This window comes from Gadus macrocephalus, chromosome 20 (genome assembly GCF_031168955.1).
Source record: "Gadus macrocephalus chromosome 20, ASM3116895v1".
Taxonomy (NCBI): Eukaryota; Metazoa; Chordata; class Actinopteri; order Gadiformes; family Gadidae; genus Gadus; species Gadus macrocephalus.
Window position 1 is genome coordinate 22,383,355 of NC_082401.1, and position 21,268 is coordinate 22,404,622.

The 21,268-nt window shown below is 43.4% G+C and overlaps 2 protein-coding genes across 2 annotated transcripts; one reads left to right on the forward strand and one right to left on the reverse strand.

Annotated features, from left to right (window-relative positions):
• The first annotated feature begins 2,791 nt into the window (after positions 1-2,791).
• Positions 2,792-20,192, forward strand: LOC132448230 (GRIP and coiled-coil domain-containing protein 2). Its single transcript, XM_060039347.1, has 24 exons — positions 2,792-2,974; positions 3,154-3,216; positions 3,333-3,417; positions 3,520-3,596; positions 3,723-3,827; positions 4,444-4,882; positions 5,056-7,013; positions 7,163-7,214; positions 7,361-7,461; positions 7,567-7,665; positions 8,312-8,431; positions 9,387-9,551; positions 10,035-10,139; positions 10,754-10,916; positions 11,273-11,373; positions 11,603-11,680; positions 12,251-12,388; positions 13,891-14,012; positions 15,062-15,238; positions 15,617-15,825; positions 16,920-17,138; positions 17,269-17,408; positions 18,921-19,122; positions 19,215-20,192. Exons 1-24 carry the CDS (start codon positions 2,969-2,971, stop codon positions 19,286-19,288), a joined length of 4,998 nt encoding a protein of 1,665 aa, XP_059895330.1. The 5' UTR covers positions 2,792-2,968; the 3' UTR covers positions 19,289-20,192.
• Positions 17,453-18,860, reverse strand: tmem223 (transmembrane protein 223). The gene has a single exon (XM_060039348.1). The coding sequence runs from the start codon at positions 18,427-18,429 to the stop codon at positions 17,593-17,595; it is 837 nt and encodes a 278-aa protein (XP_059895331.1). The 5' UTR covers positions 18,430-18,860; the 3' UTR covers positions 17,453-17,592.
• Positions 20,193-21,268: the final 1,076 nt, after the last annotated feature.

A 21,268-nucleotide genomic window follows, 5' to 3' on the forward strand; every position in this document is an offset into this window, starting at 1 on the left:
CTGTCCAGTCTCCAGCTGGGAGGATGTGAGTCTGATGCCATCAATATTTTAGGGCATGAAGCGACCTGGCGAACCAGTTGAGACCAAAAAGAGCGATAGTCAGTGTCATTTTAACAGTAACCTCCGTCTATTAGGTAATTTAGCTATACGGTAATTGCAAGTGCTTAACAGTTTTTATACAACTGCATACCTCTACTAAATATTAAAATGCCAAAACACAGAAGTACACACAGTGTTTATATTTTATAGTGTCTACTAACTATAATAAGAAGTAATTTATTGAGAGAAGACTCTTTATGAGTGAAGACCGCCGGGAGGCTCAATTGACTGAGAAATGAAGGAAAATGTCAAGGCACATGGGTTAATAATGGGCTGCCATCGCCAGACTAAGAAGGCAAAATGTCAGGGACAGAACAAATGAAGGCACAAAAAAGGATTACCTTGAGGAACCAGTGTGTCATGTTGCCATAGTGTCGTTATGCCATTCACATGTTAATATCACCGCGCATCCACACAATTAATGTCAGTCATGAAACAAAGGCTAATCATTTCAATGCATTTGGTCGCTTATAATAATGTGTGAATTATGCTGCCACATTTGCAGCAATTGTTGACCTTGCCATCACAAGCAAAAACCAAAGAGAGCCTACAAATACATTCCAGCATGTTTTTCTACAGTCATCTTGAGGATGAACACTTGAACAGGTTTCCCATGCTCAAGAAAGCTAACAGAGACAACAGGTTGGTCCCATAATCCCCTTGACCCAAAGTCAAAAGCACAATCATGCGTCATCCTGTTGTTTACAGTCAATCAGTGCCTCACAACCTTCCTATTCACTGCAAGGGGTCTGGAAGTACCCCACCGAGAGGACCTGCTTCAATCACACGCTGGAGAACAACACATACACATCACTGATTGGGAAGAGGGTAAAAAAAGGGAGAAAATAGTTGGAAAAAAATGCTGAGTAAGAATGACAGCAGAAAGGATATCTCAACAGAACACAACAAACATTAACAAAATATTGATGTTGTTTTTGTTGTTGTTTGTTTGTTGTGCGTTTGAGACTTTCAACACTTGCCAGGATCAATATGAAATAGCTACAATAAAAAATACATGGACAAGAATGTGATATGTTTGGTCTTATAATATTCAGAAAACCAGAGGTGAGTTTAGCTGGCGATATTTTCCAATCAGCTGCGCTGTCAAACGGACACGCCCAACCTTATATTTATTTCAGTGCACCGACCCCAGCATTTCATTTTGCAATTTTTCGATGAGAGAAAACGTTGATATTAATAAATCTAGAGGGTGTATATTGTGCTCTGAGGCTTATGGGGATGCTTTGAATAGTATTTTAATAAATACAGAATGACATATAAATATAACCAATGGCAAGGACCTTTAATAGCTGAGATTTTCAATGGGCCCATCTGGCTCACCGAATTACTTTAAGAAAGTGTGAAGGAGGGTATGAGAGATAGAGAGAGAAAGATGGGGAGGGAGGGAAGAAATCTAAAACCTATCCCATGACTTCATTGACACAGATGGAAATATATGCGCACTGAATGTGCTTTCTGATGATTCAGAGCGACTGAAAGGAAGAAGGAAAGTAGGAATACATTTCATTTTGATAGACTCGGCCATCCCATTCATTATTCCCTGGTTACTCTCACACGTCACTTGTGCCAGTCACTGCCCCTGAGTGGCAGCCACGAGGGGGAGAGAAACAGCATCAAACCCACTAGGGGCTCAACAAATGTACACATGGGCGAGGCTTTGATGGATGACTGTGTTTTATGGAGGCAGGGTCAGCAGTTTGATGCTAGAGAGCATGATGGAATAGACATGAATCTCCTCCAGAAAAGCGTGTCATCAGAGCACCCCGTCCGATCCGAAAACCACGGAAGGTGGATACAGAGTGAAGTGGAACCAAATAAAACAAGTGTCAAAATGAGAGGCAGTTTACTGAAGGGCCTTATGCTTCAGGTTCAATACAGACACTTTCATTTACACAGTATATTGCAGATTGAAAATAGAGCACAGCCATTTGCAAGGGGTAAATTCTGTAAGATTGTATGTCCACACTATCGTAGGATTAGAGCAATGTGTCTCTTCTAACTATTGTAATTAATTATATTTGGGGGAAACTTATTTGCATTGATTTAATTTTCTGCTGATGCTGAATGAATGATGTATTGATAAGTGAACGTTTGTGTTTTCTGATTTTTTATCTGATATATATATATATTTCTAAAAAAAATGCAACAGCATTTTTTTAAAGGCACCCAGTGCAACTTTATGTAAACATTCAATGAAAAATAAACATTCAATTTCTAGTCTTTTTTACACGTAGGAAGTTTCAATAACTCCATACCATTACATATCGACATTCAAGGAGCAAAGATGAGACGTCGTTGTGTGGTGAGAACTGATAGAAAATCGTAAACAACAACAATCGCCGGTGGGGAGAAGCCATTTTTCCATTGACTGGAAGCCTGCTTTATTTATTGTAGGTTACAAAAAATAAAGAAAATGGCGGCATTGTTGTTGTTATCGATTTTCTATCAGTTCTCACCACACAACGACGTCTCATCTTTGCTGCTTGAATGTCGGTATGTAATGGTATGGAGTTATTGAAACTTACTACGTGTAAAAAAGACTAGAAATTGAATGTTTATTTTTAAGCCTCGAAAGTTGCACTGGGTGCCTTTAAGGGGCCAGCGGAGCACAGCCAATGAGAGTGTCCCAAGAAAGAATGGGACGACGCACGCCATAGCTGACGTCATCTGGTCTGACGAATGCGGAAATCCATTGCTAGGTACCGGAATCAAAACAGTGGCGACGATATACCATTAATTCCAAAAAAGAGCACGTAATTTTAATGGTATTAGAAATTATTTCAACGCAACACCACTTTTAACTTCTAGGAGGGTCCATACACAGAAGGTCAACACTTGAGCCGTCGAGATGGAGGTACGATGTCGTCGATTAATTTAGCTCTAGCTATGACACTTGCTTGTGTGTGGTATTCTATTATTTTTGCCATCTTCATGCAATATCAATTCATTCCATGGAGATGATGAAAAGACATGGCTCATTTCTCACGTCCAGTACTGTCCTTTAAACCCTTCAATATTAATGTGCTGCAACAGGAACCCGGTGGCACTGGGTCCCAGTCTGTGGCTTCGCCTCAAGCAGGTGCACCGAAGTCAAAGGTGCTGTGCATAACATACCTCTGCGTTTCTTCTTTGTTCAAAATAAAGATGTTTCAAATATGTTTCCTTTCATTGATGTTCATCTGTTTATGTCTGCCATTATTTAAAACTCCTAGTTGGACACACTGTCCAAAGATGACCTTATCAAGTTTGCCAAAAAGCAAATCGCAGCCATGCAGAAAATGAAGACCAAATGTACAGGTTTGTAGCCATATATTTGGATTATATGTAAATGTGCTCAATAATTTGGCAGACAGATTACATGTTAATCTAACCCTCCCTCTTTCCTCCTTTTATATTAAGATTTGGAGAAAGAAGTTGAAACATTCAAACAATCAAAAGCCAGCAGCAGCAATGCAGTCGACCCCAATTTATTGCAGGTTTCTGCTAAATTATTATTGCCTCTCTTCAGTTGACATTAATACAACATCCCTACTGACTTTTGTGTTTGTGCAAATGTATTTGTGTGGCCTTACACACTGACATGCATGTTTTATTTGTACCAGGAGCTGACAGAGAGAATGGAGGCATTACTGTTGGAAAAGGCAGAGTGTCAACAAAGACTGGTGTTGTCTTGCAAGGATCTTGAAAGGACAAAGAAGCAGACAAAGGTGAGAAGAAACCCAAATATTGAGGCAGATTCCTTACAAGAAAACAATGTACGCATTTTTTTTAGAATGTCATTGTAACCTACAAGCTACACTAAACGGCCACTTTATAGACGAAGTCTCACAATAGGGGAAAACACAGGTGTAGCTCATAACATTAGGGGTCCGTTCGTTTAGGTTATGTAGGGCAACAGTATAGACTTAGATATTGACCCTGCTGGTGCGAAGACAGACAGAAATAAAACCGACCTAATGTTAAAATGACACTAACAGGAAGTTAATTTATCCTTCGGTTAGTGACGATTAAGTAAACATGCAAAGGTTATTTCACGTTCTAATGGCTAACCACCAACTGAACTTAGACCAGAGGTGCCAACAACTTTTTCGAACAATACTTATTTTGTTGACTGAACTGCTTAGGTGATCAACCAAGCAAGCCGTTGGTTAAGCTGTCAATATGGGAAGGCTCATTTCTGTACCACTAGGGCCGGGAATTTTTGGAATATCTCTATAAAAGCACTCATTTGTACCTAAAATAGTAACCACTGAGTTTATATATTCATATAAAGCATATATCTGATATCTATCTCTACATCAAATATTCTGATATTATTTTCAGGATGATTTGGACCAACTTCAAGGACAACTTGACTCTCAAAAAGAAGACCACCAGAGACAACTCGAGACCTTACAGGGAAGCATCGAGGAACTCAACGAAAACCATCAGAAGGAAGTAGCACAACTTCAGAACCTACTCACAGACTACTACAAACCAAACTGTTCAGACTCCTCACGTCCCTCGGAGGAAGTGCAACCTTGTCTACAAGATCAACTTAAGACCCTTGTGGCCGAAATGGAGGCCGCCCGCCATTCACAGGAACATTTCCAAAAGGAGCTAGCACTGGCGCATCAGGACGTAGAGAACTTCAGAGAGGAGCTGACCCAGCAAGGCGCACGACATCAGGAGGAGATGAAGGCTCTGGAGGAGGACTGCGAGATGGAGAGGGAGCGGCTCCTTCTGCTCCATGACGAGCTGACCGAGCAGCTGGCTCTAAAAGGTAATCCGGCACTTCACACTGTGTGCATTGTTCAGGAGTGTGAACATGTTGTAATACGTGGACACAGCCTCTCGTTTTCATCGACCAGATACTTTGTCGTCATTGTATGATGTTGACCTAGCTTAGTTACACCTACCAGGTCGTTTGTTGACACAGAAAACATTTTTTTTTAGACACATACCTGCAGGATGTCCAAGAGGAGGATGAGGAGCCGATACGAGGTTCAGGGATCGCCAGGATGCTGGAACTGTCTGGCTGCAGTCAGGCGGAATCTGATGTCGCAGAGGGGGAGGCAACAGACGTCTGCAGATTGAAAGGTGTCCTCGAAGATGTCCAGGCCCAGAACACAATGCTGCATGATGAGCTGACATTGTTGACAAACTTGAAGGGCGAGCTTGAAATGGAGCTGGAGAGGATCAGGGAGGAATTTCAGACAGAGAAGGAGGAATTGGAGTTCAAAATTGACGAGCTCCAAATGACAAGAGAGAGTGTGCACATTGAACAAAACACAACCTCGGAAGACTTGAACTCGAAAGTAGTTCCTGACTCTGGCGTTCATGAAACAGTGAAGGAATTGGAGACCAATAACACAGCCGATGTACTTGATGGTCACAGCCTCCCTTCTGCCTCTGAAGTGCAATTATACGCTAGCCTTGCTAGACCAGAAAACCAAAGGTTGTTGAGTTTAGATGATCTTAACCAGGAATCACAAGAAAAACAACACAACAGAATTGAAGAACTTGAGGCTAAGTTGGAAGCCTTGAGTCATGAAAGAAACACAGCCATTGATGAATATGTCCAAATCAAAGACATTCTGCAAGGATTGGAAAATGAGTTGGGTCAGAAGACGGCTAATTTTGTTGCCCAGTATGAGACCATGAAAGAACAGGGTGCCAAGGCAGTACAGGATCTCCAATGTCAGATCGAAGAACTCCAGCAAGAAAAGACCATCCTGGTGGTGTCGGCCAGAGAAGCTACAGAAGACAACGAGAGCCTCAAGAAAAGTCTGAATGAATTGCAGATGCAGCTTGAAGAACCGCTAGTTACCAAGCAGCCCATGGAGGACTGTGTGGTCCCACCCCAGAACTCTGTTTTAGAAGAGACAAGGCTAGCCTTTGAGCTTAAGGAGTCGCTCGAGGAGCTGACCAAACAGAATGAGGTTATCATTGTTCAACTTCAGGCAAAGGACAATGAGGTCCATGAACTCCGAGAGATCGTCGGGGACCTGACGGCAAAGCGCGACGGGTTGCAGTCCCAAGTGCAGATACTCGAGGAGCAGCTAGACATGTTTGTCACGGAGCGGACAAAGGAGATCCAGTGGATTCAAGAGGAGAAGGAGAATAAGCTAGAGAGTTTGAGTGTGGAGATGGAGAGCCTTGGGAAGGCTAAGAATGCTGAGATTGAACATCTGACAGAGGAAAAGGCCAAGATGGAGGTTAACCTGAAGGCAGAGATCATGGAGAGGCAAGAGATGTTGTCCTCCCTTGAGCTGGCTGTCCAAGGCTTCTCCACAGAAAGGGACGATCTCAAATGCAACCTTGAGGAAGCATCCTCTGCCCTTTCCTGTGCTCAAGACGAGCGGAACCTTTTGGACTCAGAACTGACTGCGCTCAAGTCGGAGCTGGAGCAGAAGGAAGCCGATCTGCAGGCCAGGCTGCAGTCACTGGCTGAGGAGGCGGAACAAAGCCGGGCAGCAATGACGGTTCTGCAGGAGAGCCATGCAGAGGCGTCCAGACACTCTGCTGAACGGAAACAAGAGCTCCAGAACCGCATCGAAGAACTAGAGCGGGAACAAAGCATGGCGATGAAGACCGATGAAGCCAGTGGAGAAGACGGGTTGAAGGAATCTCGGGAGGGGCTCCAGATTCGCATTGAGGACCTGGAGAAGGAGAGGGACATGTTGAAGAGCAACCTGGTGGAGGTGGTGAGGGACACCGAGGGACTCCAGAAGGATCTAGAAGAGATGAAGTATGCCAATGAGAAGATGAGCGTAGAGAACCAAAAACTGTATGCCCATATCTCAGACGAAGCCATAGAGGACATGAATACACAGAGAAGACAACTGGAAGAACAACTTGAAGAAAAGAATAGCCTCGTCACTAAGTTGTGCGAGGATATGGCTGCCTTGAAGGTGTGTGAGTGGATCGTTTAAGAATTTGCATAATAGGTTTCAATTGGCACATTCTAATAATTGCACTTCATAACTAGCTTCCTAATTCAGGAATGTATTCCATTTATAATTCCCACCCTTTTTAACATTTCTCCCATTCACTATGCTAGGAATCTGCTGCCCAATCAACTTTTTGTGAAGAAAACTTTGCTGAGAAAATAGGTATGGAGTATCACTGTGTATCATTTAATCTTGGTCCCCTCACCCAGCGAGAAATACTGGTGTGACTCCAACTAGCCTAATCTGAGTCATGCATTAAGTCTGCTTTACGTTTTGTTTTCTACACCCTGCCACACATCGACACTCAGCCCTCCTGGAAACTGAGGCCAAAGAGAAGAATGAGAAAATGAACAAGATAAAGGCGGTGGCCATCAAAGCAAAAAAGGAACTGGACACTAGTAAGAAAGAGGTACGGTCGTCACAAAAGTACAGTGTTCGTGATTTCCACAGAATCTGCAAATTGTTTTGCTATCTAAAATCCATGGTCTCTCCCTTTTTTGAATGGTCTTTCTAGGTCAGCACCCTTAAAGAGGAAGTGGAGTTGCTGAAGGCTGAGCGGGACAAAGTGAGCAGCTCCATGAAGGACGTCATCCACACCGCTGAGAGCTACAATGTAAGGCAAAGAGTCCATTTCTGACCATGTATCCTTTGGTTTATCTTTGCACAATATACAATATGCGTGTGTTCAACAAAACCCTCTCTCGAGCCAAACATCTTTCTGTGATTTATGTGCAGAAATGTCATAACTACTATTATTAAATTCCTACTGTCTGTTAACATGTTCATCTTTTCGATTTAATATTTATAATGATTAAGGTTTTATTCAAGTAACAATTACATACTCTGTAACCCTAACGACCATATCAATAACATATGTCTTTGTGTAGGAACGACCCTAGTCCTTCAAAAAGTAAATGGGCTATAACACATTGTATTGATGTTCCATGTACTATTGGACTCTTAATCAGTGTCCCCGAGATAACACTGTTGGCCTCCATTTAGGATGAAACCACTCTCTTGTATCAAATGTGCATTTTGCTCGCAGCCTAAATGGAGCGGCTGTCAAATCGACTGTGACGTATAGTGTTTTCCTACACTGTGCTGCTCAGCCAGCCTTCAAATCAATGGTGTGTGTGTGTGTGTGTGTGTGTGTGTGTGTGTGTGTGTGTGTGTGTGTGTGTGTGTGTGTGTGTGTGTGTGTGTGTGTGTGTGTGTGTGTGTGTGTGTGTGTGTGTGTGTGTGTGTGTGTGTGTGTCTAGAACGTGCAGATTGATCACGATAGGCTGACGGAGCAACTGGATAAGGAGCGGGAGAAGGCGGAGGGGGCGGAGAGACGGATGGCCGAGCTCACCAAACAGCTCGATGCTGCTGTGTCACAGGTAGGGCCCTGCCTACACCATGCCCTTACGGGTACACAGGTTTGTATCCCCTTCCGTGATATAGAATCCTGTCCACACCACCACACACAGGCTTTGGAAAAGCGTCCACAGGAGAACATTAAAACAACCAAATACGCTCTATGGGCATGCCCGGCCAGTGGTTCAGCGATGATCTGGCCTATTAACAAGTCAAACACCACCGAAGAAGATTTATTAATAAAACAGAGCAACAGTTGGATCTGACTGCATGTGCATTGGGATTGGTTGCGTGCCGAACTAGCCATGCCATAGCCCATAGCATACAGACTGATATTTCACCTGTGATTTATCTCCCTGCTTTGTTTACCTTCCATGATGGTGTCTGTGGAGCATGGCTCGCACAGGCAGCAACGCCGTAGCTCTTTAGCAGTTGTTTCTCTACTGTCTGCTGATATACAGTTGGTTATTTATCTTTGGACACCCTTTAGCGAGCCATGCATGGCACAACGATGGCCTCAAATAGACCATTCAATGAGTCTGGGGAGGCATCCGCATTTAATTGACTCTTCCTCCCGTCCGCTGTTTTCCCCCTAATGAGTGGTAGAAAGAAGTTCTTTGTTTTTCCATCTGTTACTGTGCTGTCACAGAGACCGAGCTTAATGCTCGTTATTGTCTCAAGGGGGCGCGGACTGTTTACACTTTATGGTTTCATGTTCCGCATGGATGACAGATTTGTGTGTGTGTGTGTCTGTGTGTCGTGTATATGGGTGTGGTGTGTCTGTGTGTGTGTGTGTGTGTGTGTCTGTGTGTGTGTGTGTGTGTGTGTTGTTAATTTTTAAGCACACACCGGTTTCTTTCTTCTATTTGCATTGTATGTATTGGTTGTCCAAATTGAAGTGTGTGTACATCGGTAAGCCCAGCTGTAGAATAGTCCTGGTCTGCTGCTGTTCAAATCTTTTTCTCCACACACGTGCAGAACGCCACAGTGAGCGGTGAGAAGGAGGACCTCCTGGCCGCCGTGCTCACCTGGAGGAGCACGGTGAAGCAACTGGAGGCGCACGTCAAGGAGGCCGGCAAACAGCGAGAGGGCCTGGAGGCAGAGCTGCTCGCCGAGAGGCTGATGAAGGAGCAGAAGGTCAAGGTAAAGGAGAGAAACGGAGGGACGACATTTGAGAAAACTTCTGTGTGATAGGTGTTGTATAAGTGTGTCGATGGATCGCAACGGATGGGTGCAGATTGCCGTCCCCTACCGCCAGAGGGGGGTTAAGACCTGTAAGTTGAAGAAAATGATTTAGTAATGGCATGTATTTAACCAGGATTATCATTCATCAGCTGTATCTGCTGCGAGGTAGCTCTCCCGTAGGGTTGTGAGACCCTCCTTGTACTCAGGTTTGCGTTTAGCAATGAATGGTCTGACGTTCAAAAACCTCAATACCAAAACACTGTATTCCCTGAACCAAATGTCCAAAAAAACGTGTGTGTGTGTGTGTGTGTGTGTGTGTGTGTGTGTGTGTGTGTGTGTGTGTGTGTGTGTGTGTGTGTGTGTGTGTGTGTGTGTGTGTGTGTGTGTGTGTGTGTGTGTGTGTGTGTGTGTGTGGTGTGTGTGTGTGTGGTGAATTTTCAGGAGTTGTTGTCCGCCACTTCTAAATCAGAGGAGCTGACAGCTGAGCTCGGCAGGCTGCAGCAGCTGTCTCAGCAGACTGCTCATGAGCTGCAGCAACTACGCAAGGTGTGCAGGCACACACACACACACATGCATGCCTACCCACCCACACACACACACAAAGCATTTTTACAAGCACCAACAGAGACTATTTCACCAGCCTCCTCTGAAACATACACCCAACGCAATAATGAACCAGCCACTCAAAACACACAAGACCCTGGGGCAGGGTCCAGTCAGGCAGGTGCACTTGTCCCCCATACTGGCTTACTGCAGGGGACTACTGTAATGGCAGGCCTCTAGCTATGATCACCATTTAGAAAGGAGGATGGAGCCATTCTAGCCCATAGCACTGAAGTTCCTGCTTTCCATTAGTGGTTTGCCATCTATTAATAGCCATCTGGATAGCAACTGTTGTCGACTGAACCGAAATCGGCGCATGCATTTTGCATTGACGCAGATATTTTCAAAGAGAACACTGATCTGCCCTCAACCTCTCTTATCCCTGTTTTGTTTAGCCACATCAAGCCTGTACTCAACATTCACTCGCTATAATTTCCTTTGTATGAGGATGAATGGAATTGGCCATGGCCATTAGCTTCTATTATATGGCATTGAACCTCAATACATAGGTATATCACTGCTACTTTAGGCATGTGTGTGTTTTCCTGTCCATGCAGGAGGCGCAGCAGAACTCTCTGCTGGGTATGGAGATGGCGGACTACGAACGACTGGTCAAGGAGCTCAACATTAAAGTCTCTCAGGGAGAGAGCGACATCGCCCAGCTGAAGGCGCAAATAGCCACTCACGTCCAATCAGAAGAAAGCTTCAAGCAGCAAACAGGTGTGGACTTGATCCCTTCACTCATTAACACGTATTAGACCTTTTTTTTTGCATATGAAGATGATACTTTTTTTTTTAAGGAAAATAGATTTAGATATCCCCCTATAATCACAATATCCTTGAGTGGCAATTTACAATGAATGCCTCGCATTCACCCACTCACACCCCTGTCTGCGTTATTTATACTGTGCACCGTGCACGGTCTTCGGGAGCAGTTTGAGCAGGTTTGGAAATCTCGCTCAAGGGTTCCTGGACAGATTAACGCAACAAGGAACCATGATCAGCTGTGAAACAAGTTGCTGATTCCCTCTCATAGTGAGGAATACATCCAAGTAAAACGTGTGTGTGTCATACAGAGGACTTGAAGTCCCAGGTGCGGCAGAGGGAGGAGAAGGCCTCCAAGATGAAGCAGCTGCTGGTGAAAACCAAGAAGGATTTAGCCGAAGCTAAGACTCAGGTTTGCATTGAGTTCTTTTGTTTGCATTGCCTTTTAATCCTCAGAAAAGTATAAAAGTGCTTCCATTAGGAATGCAAACTAACAATCTTTTATTGTGTAACAGTATTGCCATATTAATGTTAATATTACAGTGCATGTACAATGCATGAATGTGAAATTAAGTTCCCCCTTGCCTGGGTCGTGTGTTATATAACCGTACGTGCCTTTTGCGCACGTGTCTGTTTCTTAGAATGCATCCTCCATGATGCTCCAGGCATCACTAAAAGGAGAGCTGGAGAAGAACCAGCAGCAGCTGGAGTGTTGTAAGGTAAATCACCCCATCCACTTAGGTTTCAAATCCACAACATGGCCAGGCTTTTTGGATCTTTTATGTATTGTTTTCTTATGGTTGTGAAATGTGGAGGGCACAGTGTACATAATGTTGTGGCAGACATGTAAGGGTGATGGCTGTGTATAACAGGGTTCCATCACTTTATAGTTCATATTAATTCATATTTCTGTGTACAGATTAATTTTGCTTATATTCCTGACCATATTTTTCTCCGTCTTATTTTATTAATATTCTCTATTCTTACCATCATGTTTCAATCTTTAAGCAGAGCGTCAGTGACTGTAGTTATTTCTCTCAGGATTAATGAAGTATGCTGAATCTAATCAATCAAAGTAAATGTTGTGTCTCTTTTTAGAGAGAATTGAACAAGTAGTGTAAGATGTATAAGCTGAATGCTCGTAACAAGACGCATGCTTCCGTTATTTGAGGAGAGCAGCAGTGGCACCATACATAAACCCTTATACCAGGAAGCAGTGATACTCTAGCCTGCCAACACAACATGCTGACAATGAGGCTCTCTGTTGTGCACCCATGTGTCATGTTTAGATTGAGGTGAGTGCGTTGATGGCAGAGCGACATCGCCTTCAGGAGCAGCTAAGGTGTGCGACGGAGCAGAGTCTGAGGACAGCCAGCTCTCTGCAACAACGCATTACCAACCTCCAGCAGGAGTGTGAAGTGTCTAAGGTGCGTGTACGACACACACACACACTGATGTTGTTTGTGCACGTATCGTATTGACGCAGGACAATCCATCAAGCTTGCATTCGGAGTGCACCTTCTCTCCATCCCTCCTACATCCTCCTCCCTGTACTGTGTTTACTTTTCCTGTTCCTCCAGTTTCATTGGCGCAACTCCCCCCCCCCCCCCCCCCCCCAGTGTTTCCCATACATAGACCATTGTGTGGCGCGGCGCCACAGAATCAACATCGAGCGCCACGAATTGATTGTCTTTTTTTTTTTTTTTATTAAAAAAAATAAATAAACATTTCAATAACGTGATTTGGAAATCTAAAAATCTTTCGTCCATTCATCTCTGCATAGCACTCGTTCTCCCTGTCATTCACACACACACACACACACACACACACACACACACACACACACACGCACGCACGCACGCACGCACGCGCGCGCGCGCGCGCGGAGCGAGAGCGACGATGCTAACACATGAACCCACCGATGTCACCCGTCGCTTAGCAACCGGACACGCTGGGGTTGTTAAGTTACCGGACTACTGTAACTACTACGGAGTGATAATATCAAAGACGTGAATCAGGCAATAAATCAAATAAATTTCCTTGACAGCGGTAATGTTCGGTGTGCATTAAAGTACAGACGGAGTGGACCAATTGCGAACTACTGCAGCTGCTCCAAGTTAAACCCCAAACTAATCGGAAGTATTTATAGTGGACTACACCACCTATTCTATTCCGCATAGAATTGTATTCCGAACCGATTGAGGCGTATGTATATATATGATACTTTTCTTTTCCGATTGAGCTGTTCTTCCACATCTATGCGAATCAGATGTGTCCGCATGTAAACGCGGAGTTACATGCACACTCACTGACGGCTGCGTCGCCGTGCTGCGCCCGTGCTGCGCCTGCGCTGCCACCCCCCCCCCCCCCCCGCGCACCACACATTGGTCCTTGGTCTGTGGGAAACACTGCCCCCCCATCCATACCTCCTATTATCTCCCCATCTCTTCAGTCCACATGCATCATTATTTTTAAATAATAGTTAAAAACTACCAACTGGTCTTTTTAACTACCTAATTTTATATTGTAAATTTTACATTTTAATGATTTTAGATCATCCAGCCCTAGCTATTATTATTATTATTATGATGATGATGGGCAACCTATAAATAAGTGAATACTTCATACTTATTACATACACTATGAGGTTAGATCTAGCTGCAATTAAGAATCATAATTCAGGGCAGAGCTTGGCACAACACGAGCCACACTGGCACATTGCAAACCACTGCTAAACCATTGCTTAATGAAGTGCTCAAGAACCTTTCTTGGAGTCAGCATGGGCTTGTCCAATAGTGATGAAAAAGGGGGATTTAGAGCTTTACTTCAAGGAATTAGGAATAGGCGGCAAACATTTTGGCTTCTCTCTGGAAATTTATTTTAATGAGAACCTTGTTTAACCTATTGTCTATTTGCTAATTATTTTCAGGCGGAGCTTGTCTTAACAACAGGGGACTTTGAGAGTTATAAAGTGCGTGTCCACAACGTGCTTAAACAGCAGAAGAATAAGGCAACTTTGCTGAGTGACAGCGAACCTGTCAAATTGGAACGGTAAGGCCCACAGAGATTTCAAACTAAACTGTTTAGGGAGCTGTTAACATTGCTAGAGCGAGACGGAGTGCAAATCTTTTATGAGGTGCAATTAAATCACAAGAAATTATAGAAATCTCAAATGAATGGTTCATAGACAGACTCCATTTGACCCTTGCTGGTTTGTTGTGGCACGGCATTTTGACAACTGAATAAGGTGGTTTGGCCGGTGCTTGGCCAATAAATGTTGCAAACTATTGCAATGCCATTTGTTCTCTGATGCAGCATGCCATGTACTGGAACCTGTGCTAATGCTTTGGCACGTTTTTTCAATTGCTGACTTACCTTGCCTTTAATACGCCAAACGACTACGTTCAGCTACAGAGCCCTCATTCATATTCAATATTCTCCCAAAAACACACGGTGACAGGGGGCAGCATTGCGACCGGAAAAACAGATCTACCAAGCAAAAAGAAACAGCACCACAGAACCACCATTTTGCCTTCGTCATTGAATATATTTGACGGCCACGTTCGACAGACTACTACACAGTACCATTGAGACTAGAAGGCTAATATTCCTTGTTTTCTTCATTAATGTATTTAAAAACCTTTTTCAATCATTGTACACATACAACAGTTGTATAGTAGTTATGTGATACATTGTGAGTGTGCTATATTTTACACTCCTTTTGATAAAGAACGTCTCCATCAATGTACAATACAAGTCAAATAATAACAGGCTGGCTATAATGAGGGCCATCTGACCTTGGATCCAGCAGTACTAACATGTTAAGCAGAAGGTTTGGGTGGAGACGGTTCTGAACCTTGGAATCCAAAAACTGAAGTTGCAGAGTTACGCCTTGCTTCGTGTTTTATTGCAGAGATATTCTACTGAAGAGAAACTGATAGTAGACAAAGCTTTCAGTGGGGGATTTTATTTCTAAAGTGGTCAGTCCACACAGTGTAGATTTATATGAAACGAGAGAAAGAGAAACGGCCCATTCTCCATTCAGAGGTCGTTCAGAGGTCGACACGGGGATATATTTTATTGTTTTTGTGCTCTTGCAGGGAGCAGCTCTCCTCTCAGGTGGAGCAGCTTCGGGCCCGGCTCTCCGAGAGCCAGCAGAGCCTGCAGGGCTGCGCTGCTGAGCTGCAGCAACTCCAGCACGAACATGCCACCCTGCTGGAGCGCCACAACAAGATGCTCCAGGAGACGGTCGCCAAGGAGGCGGAGCTCCGCGAGCGGTGAGGGGAGAGTGGAGGAGGCGAAGGCTCAATGAAGCGTCGCACTCGACTGCATTTAGCTCCCCACAACTGGGAGTGGTTTCATCGGGACGCACACCGTCGACGGCGCAGATATGCCACTTCAAGCTACATTTAGAAACAGCTTGAATATGAGTCAATAAAGTCATGTTGCTATGGATCTGGCGGGGGGGGTTGCTGTCTTAGTGCCCCCTCAAATTAATCTTAAAATTGTCGTAAACATCGTATCCCATGGTGCATGGTGTTGAAAATGTGAGCGCTACAAACACTCAATACAATGTATCCGGTGCTTTACATATAATTTTCCCATAGTTAGTCGAGATATAAAATTAAAATATATCTGTTAAAAATCCCTTTCAGGCTTCTTTCTGTGCAATCCGAGAACATGTCTCTGCGCACGGAACAAGCCCAGGCCCAAGCAGAGCTGCAGGCCCAGGCAGAGGCCCAGAGACTGGCCTTCCGAGAGCAGGTGAGGCACCTGCAGGACGAACAGCGGTCCACCGTGGAGACCCTGCACGCCCAGCTGAGCCGGCTGGAGGAGCAGCTCTTCACCTTACAGAGCCAGAGCGGTAAGGAGCAGCCGTTCATCATGGCTATAATCAAATACTCACCAGTCAATCTTATGACACAACGGAATTATACGAGGAGATGATTGCAATTATTTAAGATGTAGAAGTATTTTGCACAAACAGAATAACGCATTTTAATTGTAATGGCCTTTTAATAAAATTTTATAAAAATTGTGATACATTATGGTGTACAGTAGTATTGGGAGTTAGTTGACCCTGAACCGATCTATAAATGTATTACAGATATTGTCTGTGAGAATTTGTGTGAATTATTTTTCTCTCCTGGTAATCAATAACCTGGGAGGTTATTATGGCTAGGCTGGAGGAGGGTAGTCTGGCTATATACACAATATAATAACACAGAGTGGCAGGCAGAGGGAGTTGGCATCCTGTTGAAGAAATGTAGTTGCATGAGAGCATTTGAAAGTCATGAAGAAGAATTGGTTTAAAGGGATTGGGTTGCTTTCAGGGTAGCATGGTTTCATGGTACCTAAGGTCTTTCATCACCTCCCACACAGCTAATGTCTGGCGCTCATCAGAGCAAAACCAAGCAGAAAACCACACAGTAGAAATTCCAACAGGGGGTATGTTGTTTAGTCTAGCATTCTGTCTAGACACAATCAGTCTAGACTTATCAGGTGTGAGGAAGGGAACTGTTCTTGTCCCACACCTCGCAAAGCACGTTTATAGCTGTGCATGATATATGACTATTATGATATAATAGTCATATCCTTTTTAATGACATATATAGCTCACCCCTAGGCATTTGGAGATTGTATTAGTGGAACCCTGTTTCATAGATAGTTTCATGCTACCATTGTATGTCTGCCCATTCCACACCAGTCGCACGCCACATGCCTTACCATCACTGTTCGAGGGATCCTGCTGGATTTTTGGAGCTTTTGAAATTTGGCCTGTGAAACCAGCTTTCACTTGACGTGACACACTGGTTCACTGCCATTATCTGGATACTCAGAACCCAATAGTACTAGATTGCAACGTTTGGTTTAAGCTCATCTCTAGTGGCGTCACTTAGTCACGATCTTTATTTCATTCCAGTGTCTCATACCACAAATGTTTACCCTTCCTCTCAGGTTCTCCGTCCATCCAATCCAGCCGGAGGCCCCGAATGTCTGACGTGCAGCGCAGGAACCCTGACCCGAGTCATGGTGGGCCAGGGAGCATAGACCTCCAGACCACAGCCCGGGAGGAAGGCGAGGGCATGGAAACCGCGGAGACGGAGAACCCCCTCCAGCCACACCCTCCCCTGCCTTCTTTAGAGCTGCTTCTCGGCTCCCCAGACCCCAAGCAAGGTGCGTGTTTAAGGACTGAACGACCACGACACTAATGATCACTAACGACATTATAGTTCAATTCTCATTCGTATCATTTTGACTACATAGCGGTTATTCAACTGTTCCTCTACATCCGTTTTGCGGCCAGAACCATTTGTATGGACCGTGGAGCCTACCAAGCAAGAGTTGAGCCAACAGCTGACCACAGCAGCACGCAGTATGGAGCATATGAACAGCCTGCTGCACGAAACAGAAGCCACCAATGCAGTCCTCATGGAGCAAGTTACAGTATGTATGAACGCAACAATTCAGAAAAACTCAATTCACATCAATTCACCATCATTGGAATTTATTTGAAACAGTTGTTGGTAAACTACCAATTTTTTCCCCTTACAATTGATTCCACAGATCATAAATACAATTGGTTTCATGACAAATTGTTTGACATAATCTTTGGTACCCAATTGTTCAATTAGAGTGGTCGATATGCCCCAACAGTTACATCAAACAATTGAGCATTGTTTATTGTCCCTTCTTTGTCCAAAAGAAAATAGAATATATTGTCCTTAATCTTGAGTGGAATAAACGAGGGGGACTCGTTCCTGTGGGCGTGGCAGGCGACGCGGGACAGAGGCACGGTTATTTGCCGACCTTTGTCCAGTCCCAGGGGGGACTGGGTCGCCACTGTCACCATCTTGCCTCCTTGGTGCAAAATCACCCGACTCACAGAACGGCGACAAAACAGGACGCCAAGTCCTATGATGCCTGCTCCCACCGCAAGACACCCTCCTGTAAACCCGTATCTCCAAACACTTCTTCCTAAATTGATATCGAAGCTCCAAAACCCGGCAAGGCCCGTGGTGGTAACTTTGCGTTGTTCTTTTAAAGAGCTGTCGTTTCTTAAACCAGTGTAAGCGAAATGTGCAAGGTAGGTCCAGAAGAGAGTCTGAGCGCCGCAGAAGGTCGCCAGGAGGCGTACGAAGCGTGTTCGGTCGTGATGGAACAGAACGACGTCTCTGGAGATCTTGGTTGATGTGCAATAGCAGCGCCCGGGTTGGGTTAAATCCCTGCGGTATTTTGGACAGCGCAGTCCGGACAGTACATGTGGCAACTCGATCCCGATCAGGCATTTAATACGACTATAGACGTCCTTCGTTTGGTTTGTTGATAGATTCTGTGGCGACAACGGCTTACTTTGCGGGATTTCCCTCAGTACTTTGGCGACAGTTTGTTGAATACTTAGCAGTCGAACCCGAACTTGGATCGAATTCCATTGATTCGACTTACAAAATAAACGAAAGAATCCCATCCTTCGATATGAACGGCTTGAAACGAAGACGCTTCTTTATTCAACAATTGCGAACTTGTATTTCCTGACACCTTACGAACAGGGCGCCGCCATACTAGATTTTCGATGCCGCGTCATGAACTACAGGGAGCGAGATGGTCCAGAAAACCTAGTGGCCTCGATCTAAGGAACGTTAAAAAAAATTGTATGGATGTACACATGCTTACGGCCAAACCATATCAAAAGTACACTATTTTACACTTGTTTATGCATCATTTCATAATTTTACTTTTACAGCCAACTGTAAATGATTTTATTTGTTGATAATAAGCACTATCGTAAAAATATTCTAGGAGTAAGTGACATCCGAGGTCCTCAACATCCACCCACCTTACTTAAGCAAACAACCCCCCTTCTACTTATACAACAGAACATCTTAAACAGGCAACAATTCTCTCATAGTTGCTGTTTAATGCAGAGGATAAAACTAATGTGTATCTGTCGCTCCCTAGCTGCTCAAGAGCGAACTGCGGCGCTTGGAGCGTAACCTGGAGAGGGACAAGAGCGTGTCGAATATGGAGTACTTGAAGAATGTGTTGCTGCAGTTCATCTTCTTGAACTCTGGTAACGAACGACAAGCCCTGCTACCGGTCATTCACACCATGCTGCAGCTCAGCCCTGAGGAGAAGAGCAGGCTGGCAGCAATAGCACAGGGTACGCTTATTTTACCCATCTATGCACAATGCCACTCTGTTTATGTGTTTTTGCTCACACGCTATTGCGTCTCTTATTTTCTCTGTTGACAGGTCAGCCAGACGTATCGGGGTCCAGGGGCGCTGGATGGTCTTCGTATCTCCACAGCTGGTCTGGAATCAGATAGATAGACAACATAATAGGGTGGGAAAATGTAATCAGGAACATACTACTAGATCTGGAAATCATACTGGTGATGTGTTTTGTTAATGTCCACTTGTATATACATGCATATAAAACTATCTTCCTGACAGTAGTTATTTATAGCCCAGGTCAAGTCATCACATATTTGGGTCGACATGACCAAATTATGGCATTGCAAAAGGAATCAGTGCGATTTACTTTATTTCATATTTGTGCATTTTCTTTAAGTGGCAACTCATCTCAGAGCCAGCTAGCATTTATACTTAGGTTGTGCTGCTACATCGGTATGTGGAAGAATCATAATAATATATATTTTATAAATTATCACTGTATGTGAGCCCGAGACCAGACCAGACCAGACAATACCAATAATACAATTTAGTTTGTTAAAGATGCCTGATGAATGTTAAGCCAAATGTTGAAATGATGGGCATCTATGCTCTTTGAGGCATTCTGTAATGTGAACCTTACTTTTATTATTTAAGTGTTTTATATGTGTGGAAATATGGTAATAAAATTACATTATATATTTTGGGTTATGGGTCCAGTATTGTCATGTAATGTTAAAAGATTGTTTCATTTTGGGGAATTCATGGCTGTTAACATCAAATAAATAGATGTCACGTGTGGTCATTATTACCCACATTGTTACTTTTTATTTATTGGTAAGCAGTGTTTGTTTGGTAAGTTTAAATATTTTCTTCGATATTTTCTTAATTCATTCTTGGTATTATTTATGGTTGCTATAGTTTTTGTTAATAATTTGTTTATGTGTCCCCACTACCGCCTCTAGAGGCCAAAAAGTATAGGCTATGGATTCCTCTCAATCTTTTTGTGTGTGAAAGTTGTAAGCATAGGCCTAGAAATAAAACAGGAATTCAGGATGATCATTATTACCATAAATGGTTATATCACACAATACAACAAATATAATGAAATGTATTTGCAGTATCAATTGAAATTAGGAAACAATACAAATTGGTCATCAAGTTGACAAGTTAAAATGGATATTTTACAAACTTCATCTTGGAAGGGAGGTCATTTCAGCCATAAAATGCAAGACCTCTTGGCTCGATTGAGAAAACTTGTGCTCATAATTTGGCAAAAATAATTAGGGAGTTAACTCCATATTCTAAATGTATACTACTGGGGAATGGTAATAGCTAAATATGTGAGGTTTTGCTTATATGTGCATAAAGAAATAACATTTGTAATGGAATTTGTTGCGCATTTATAAAAAGATGAATCAGTGTTGCCTTACAGAATATAGCCCACATACAGACAATAAAAGAGCCTTCTGTAAATTTGACATTTTACGATTAACCGGATAAAGGTTAATCATTGTAACCTTTCATTATTGTAATAAATTGACATCCTTTTTCTTTATGTGAAATGCAATACCTGGCAATAAACATGTTTTTTTTTCCAAGATACGTCCTCAATATGTGCTCTCCAGCTTAATTTATTGTTTATTTGAACGATACATCTAACATGATGACAACATTTTCTGTTTGTCATTTAATATCCATAGAATTAATGACCATAAGCCGCTTTCTACTGTTACACAACTTGGTCTTAAATAAAGTGAGATGGACCAGGAGCTGGAGCGAGTGTTTGCTAGCAGACGGTGTCAAGGCTACACATCATCAACACTGATGCTGTGTGGGGTGGGTGGCGTTGCGAATCTCCGTCTTGGGCTTGTTCTGCTGGAAGTGGTACGCCTTCGTCGATCCAGATGGATTATCTTGTATATCTGTGCCAGCATAGACATCGTAAATAGCCACATCCTTTTTAATCGGTCAAACTATAGGCCTATATTCTACAACAAAGGGCAGAGACACTATTTTTAAGTTCTTCCTTACAAAAGCTTTTTGTGTAAGCCTACTCTTACTATAAAATATATAGATGTATAGATATTGTTGAGAATAATTTGTTGTGCAACAGTCTGAAATTCAGGGCCGCT

Bases quoted from the DNA above. Each gene is read 5' to 3' on its own strand.
- LOC132448230 (XM_060039347.1), top strand. The intron at 8,432-9,386 runs GTAGGGCCCTGC...ACACACGTGCAG, and splicing joins TCGATGCTGCTGTGTCACAG to AACGCCACAGTGAGCGGTGA. The intron at 17,139-17,268 runs GTGCGTGTTTAA...TTTTGCGGCCAG, and splicing joins CTCCCCAGACCCCAAGCAAG to AACCATTTGTATGGACCGTG.
- tmem223 (XM_060039348.1), bottom strand. From the start codon at position 18,429: ATGGGATTCTTTCGTTTATTTTGTAAGTCGAATCAATGGAATTCGATC.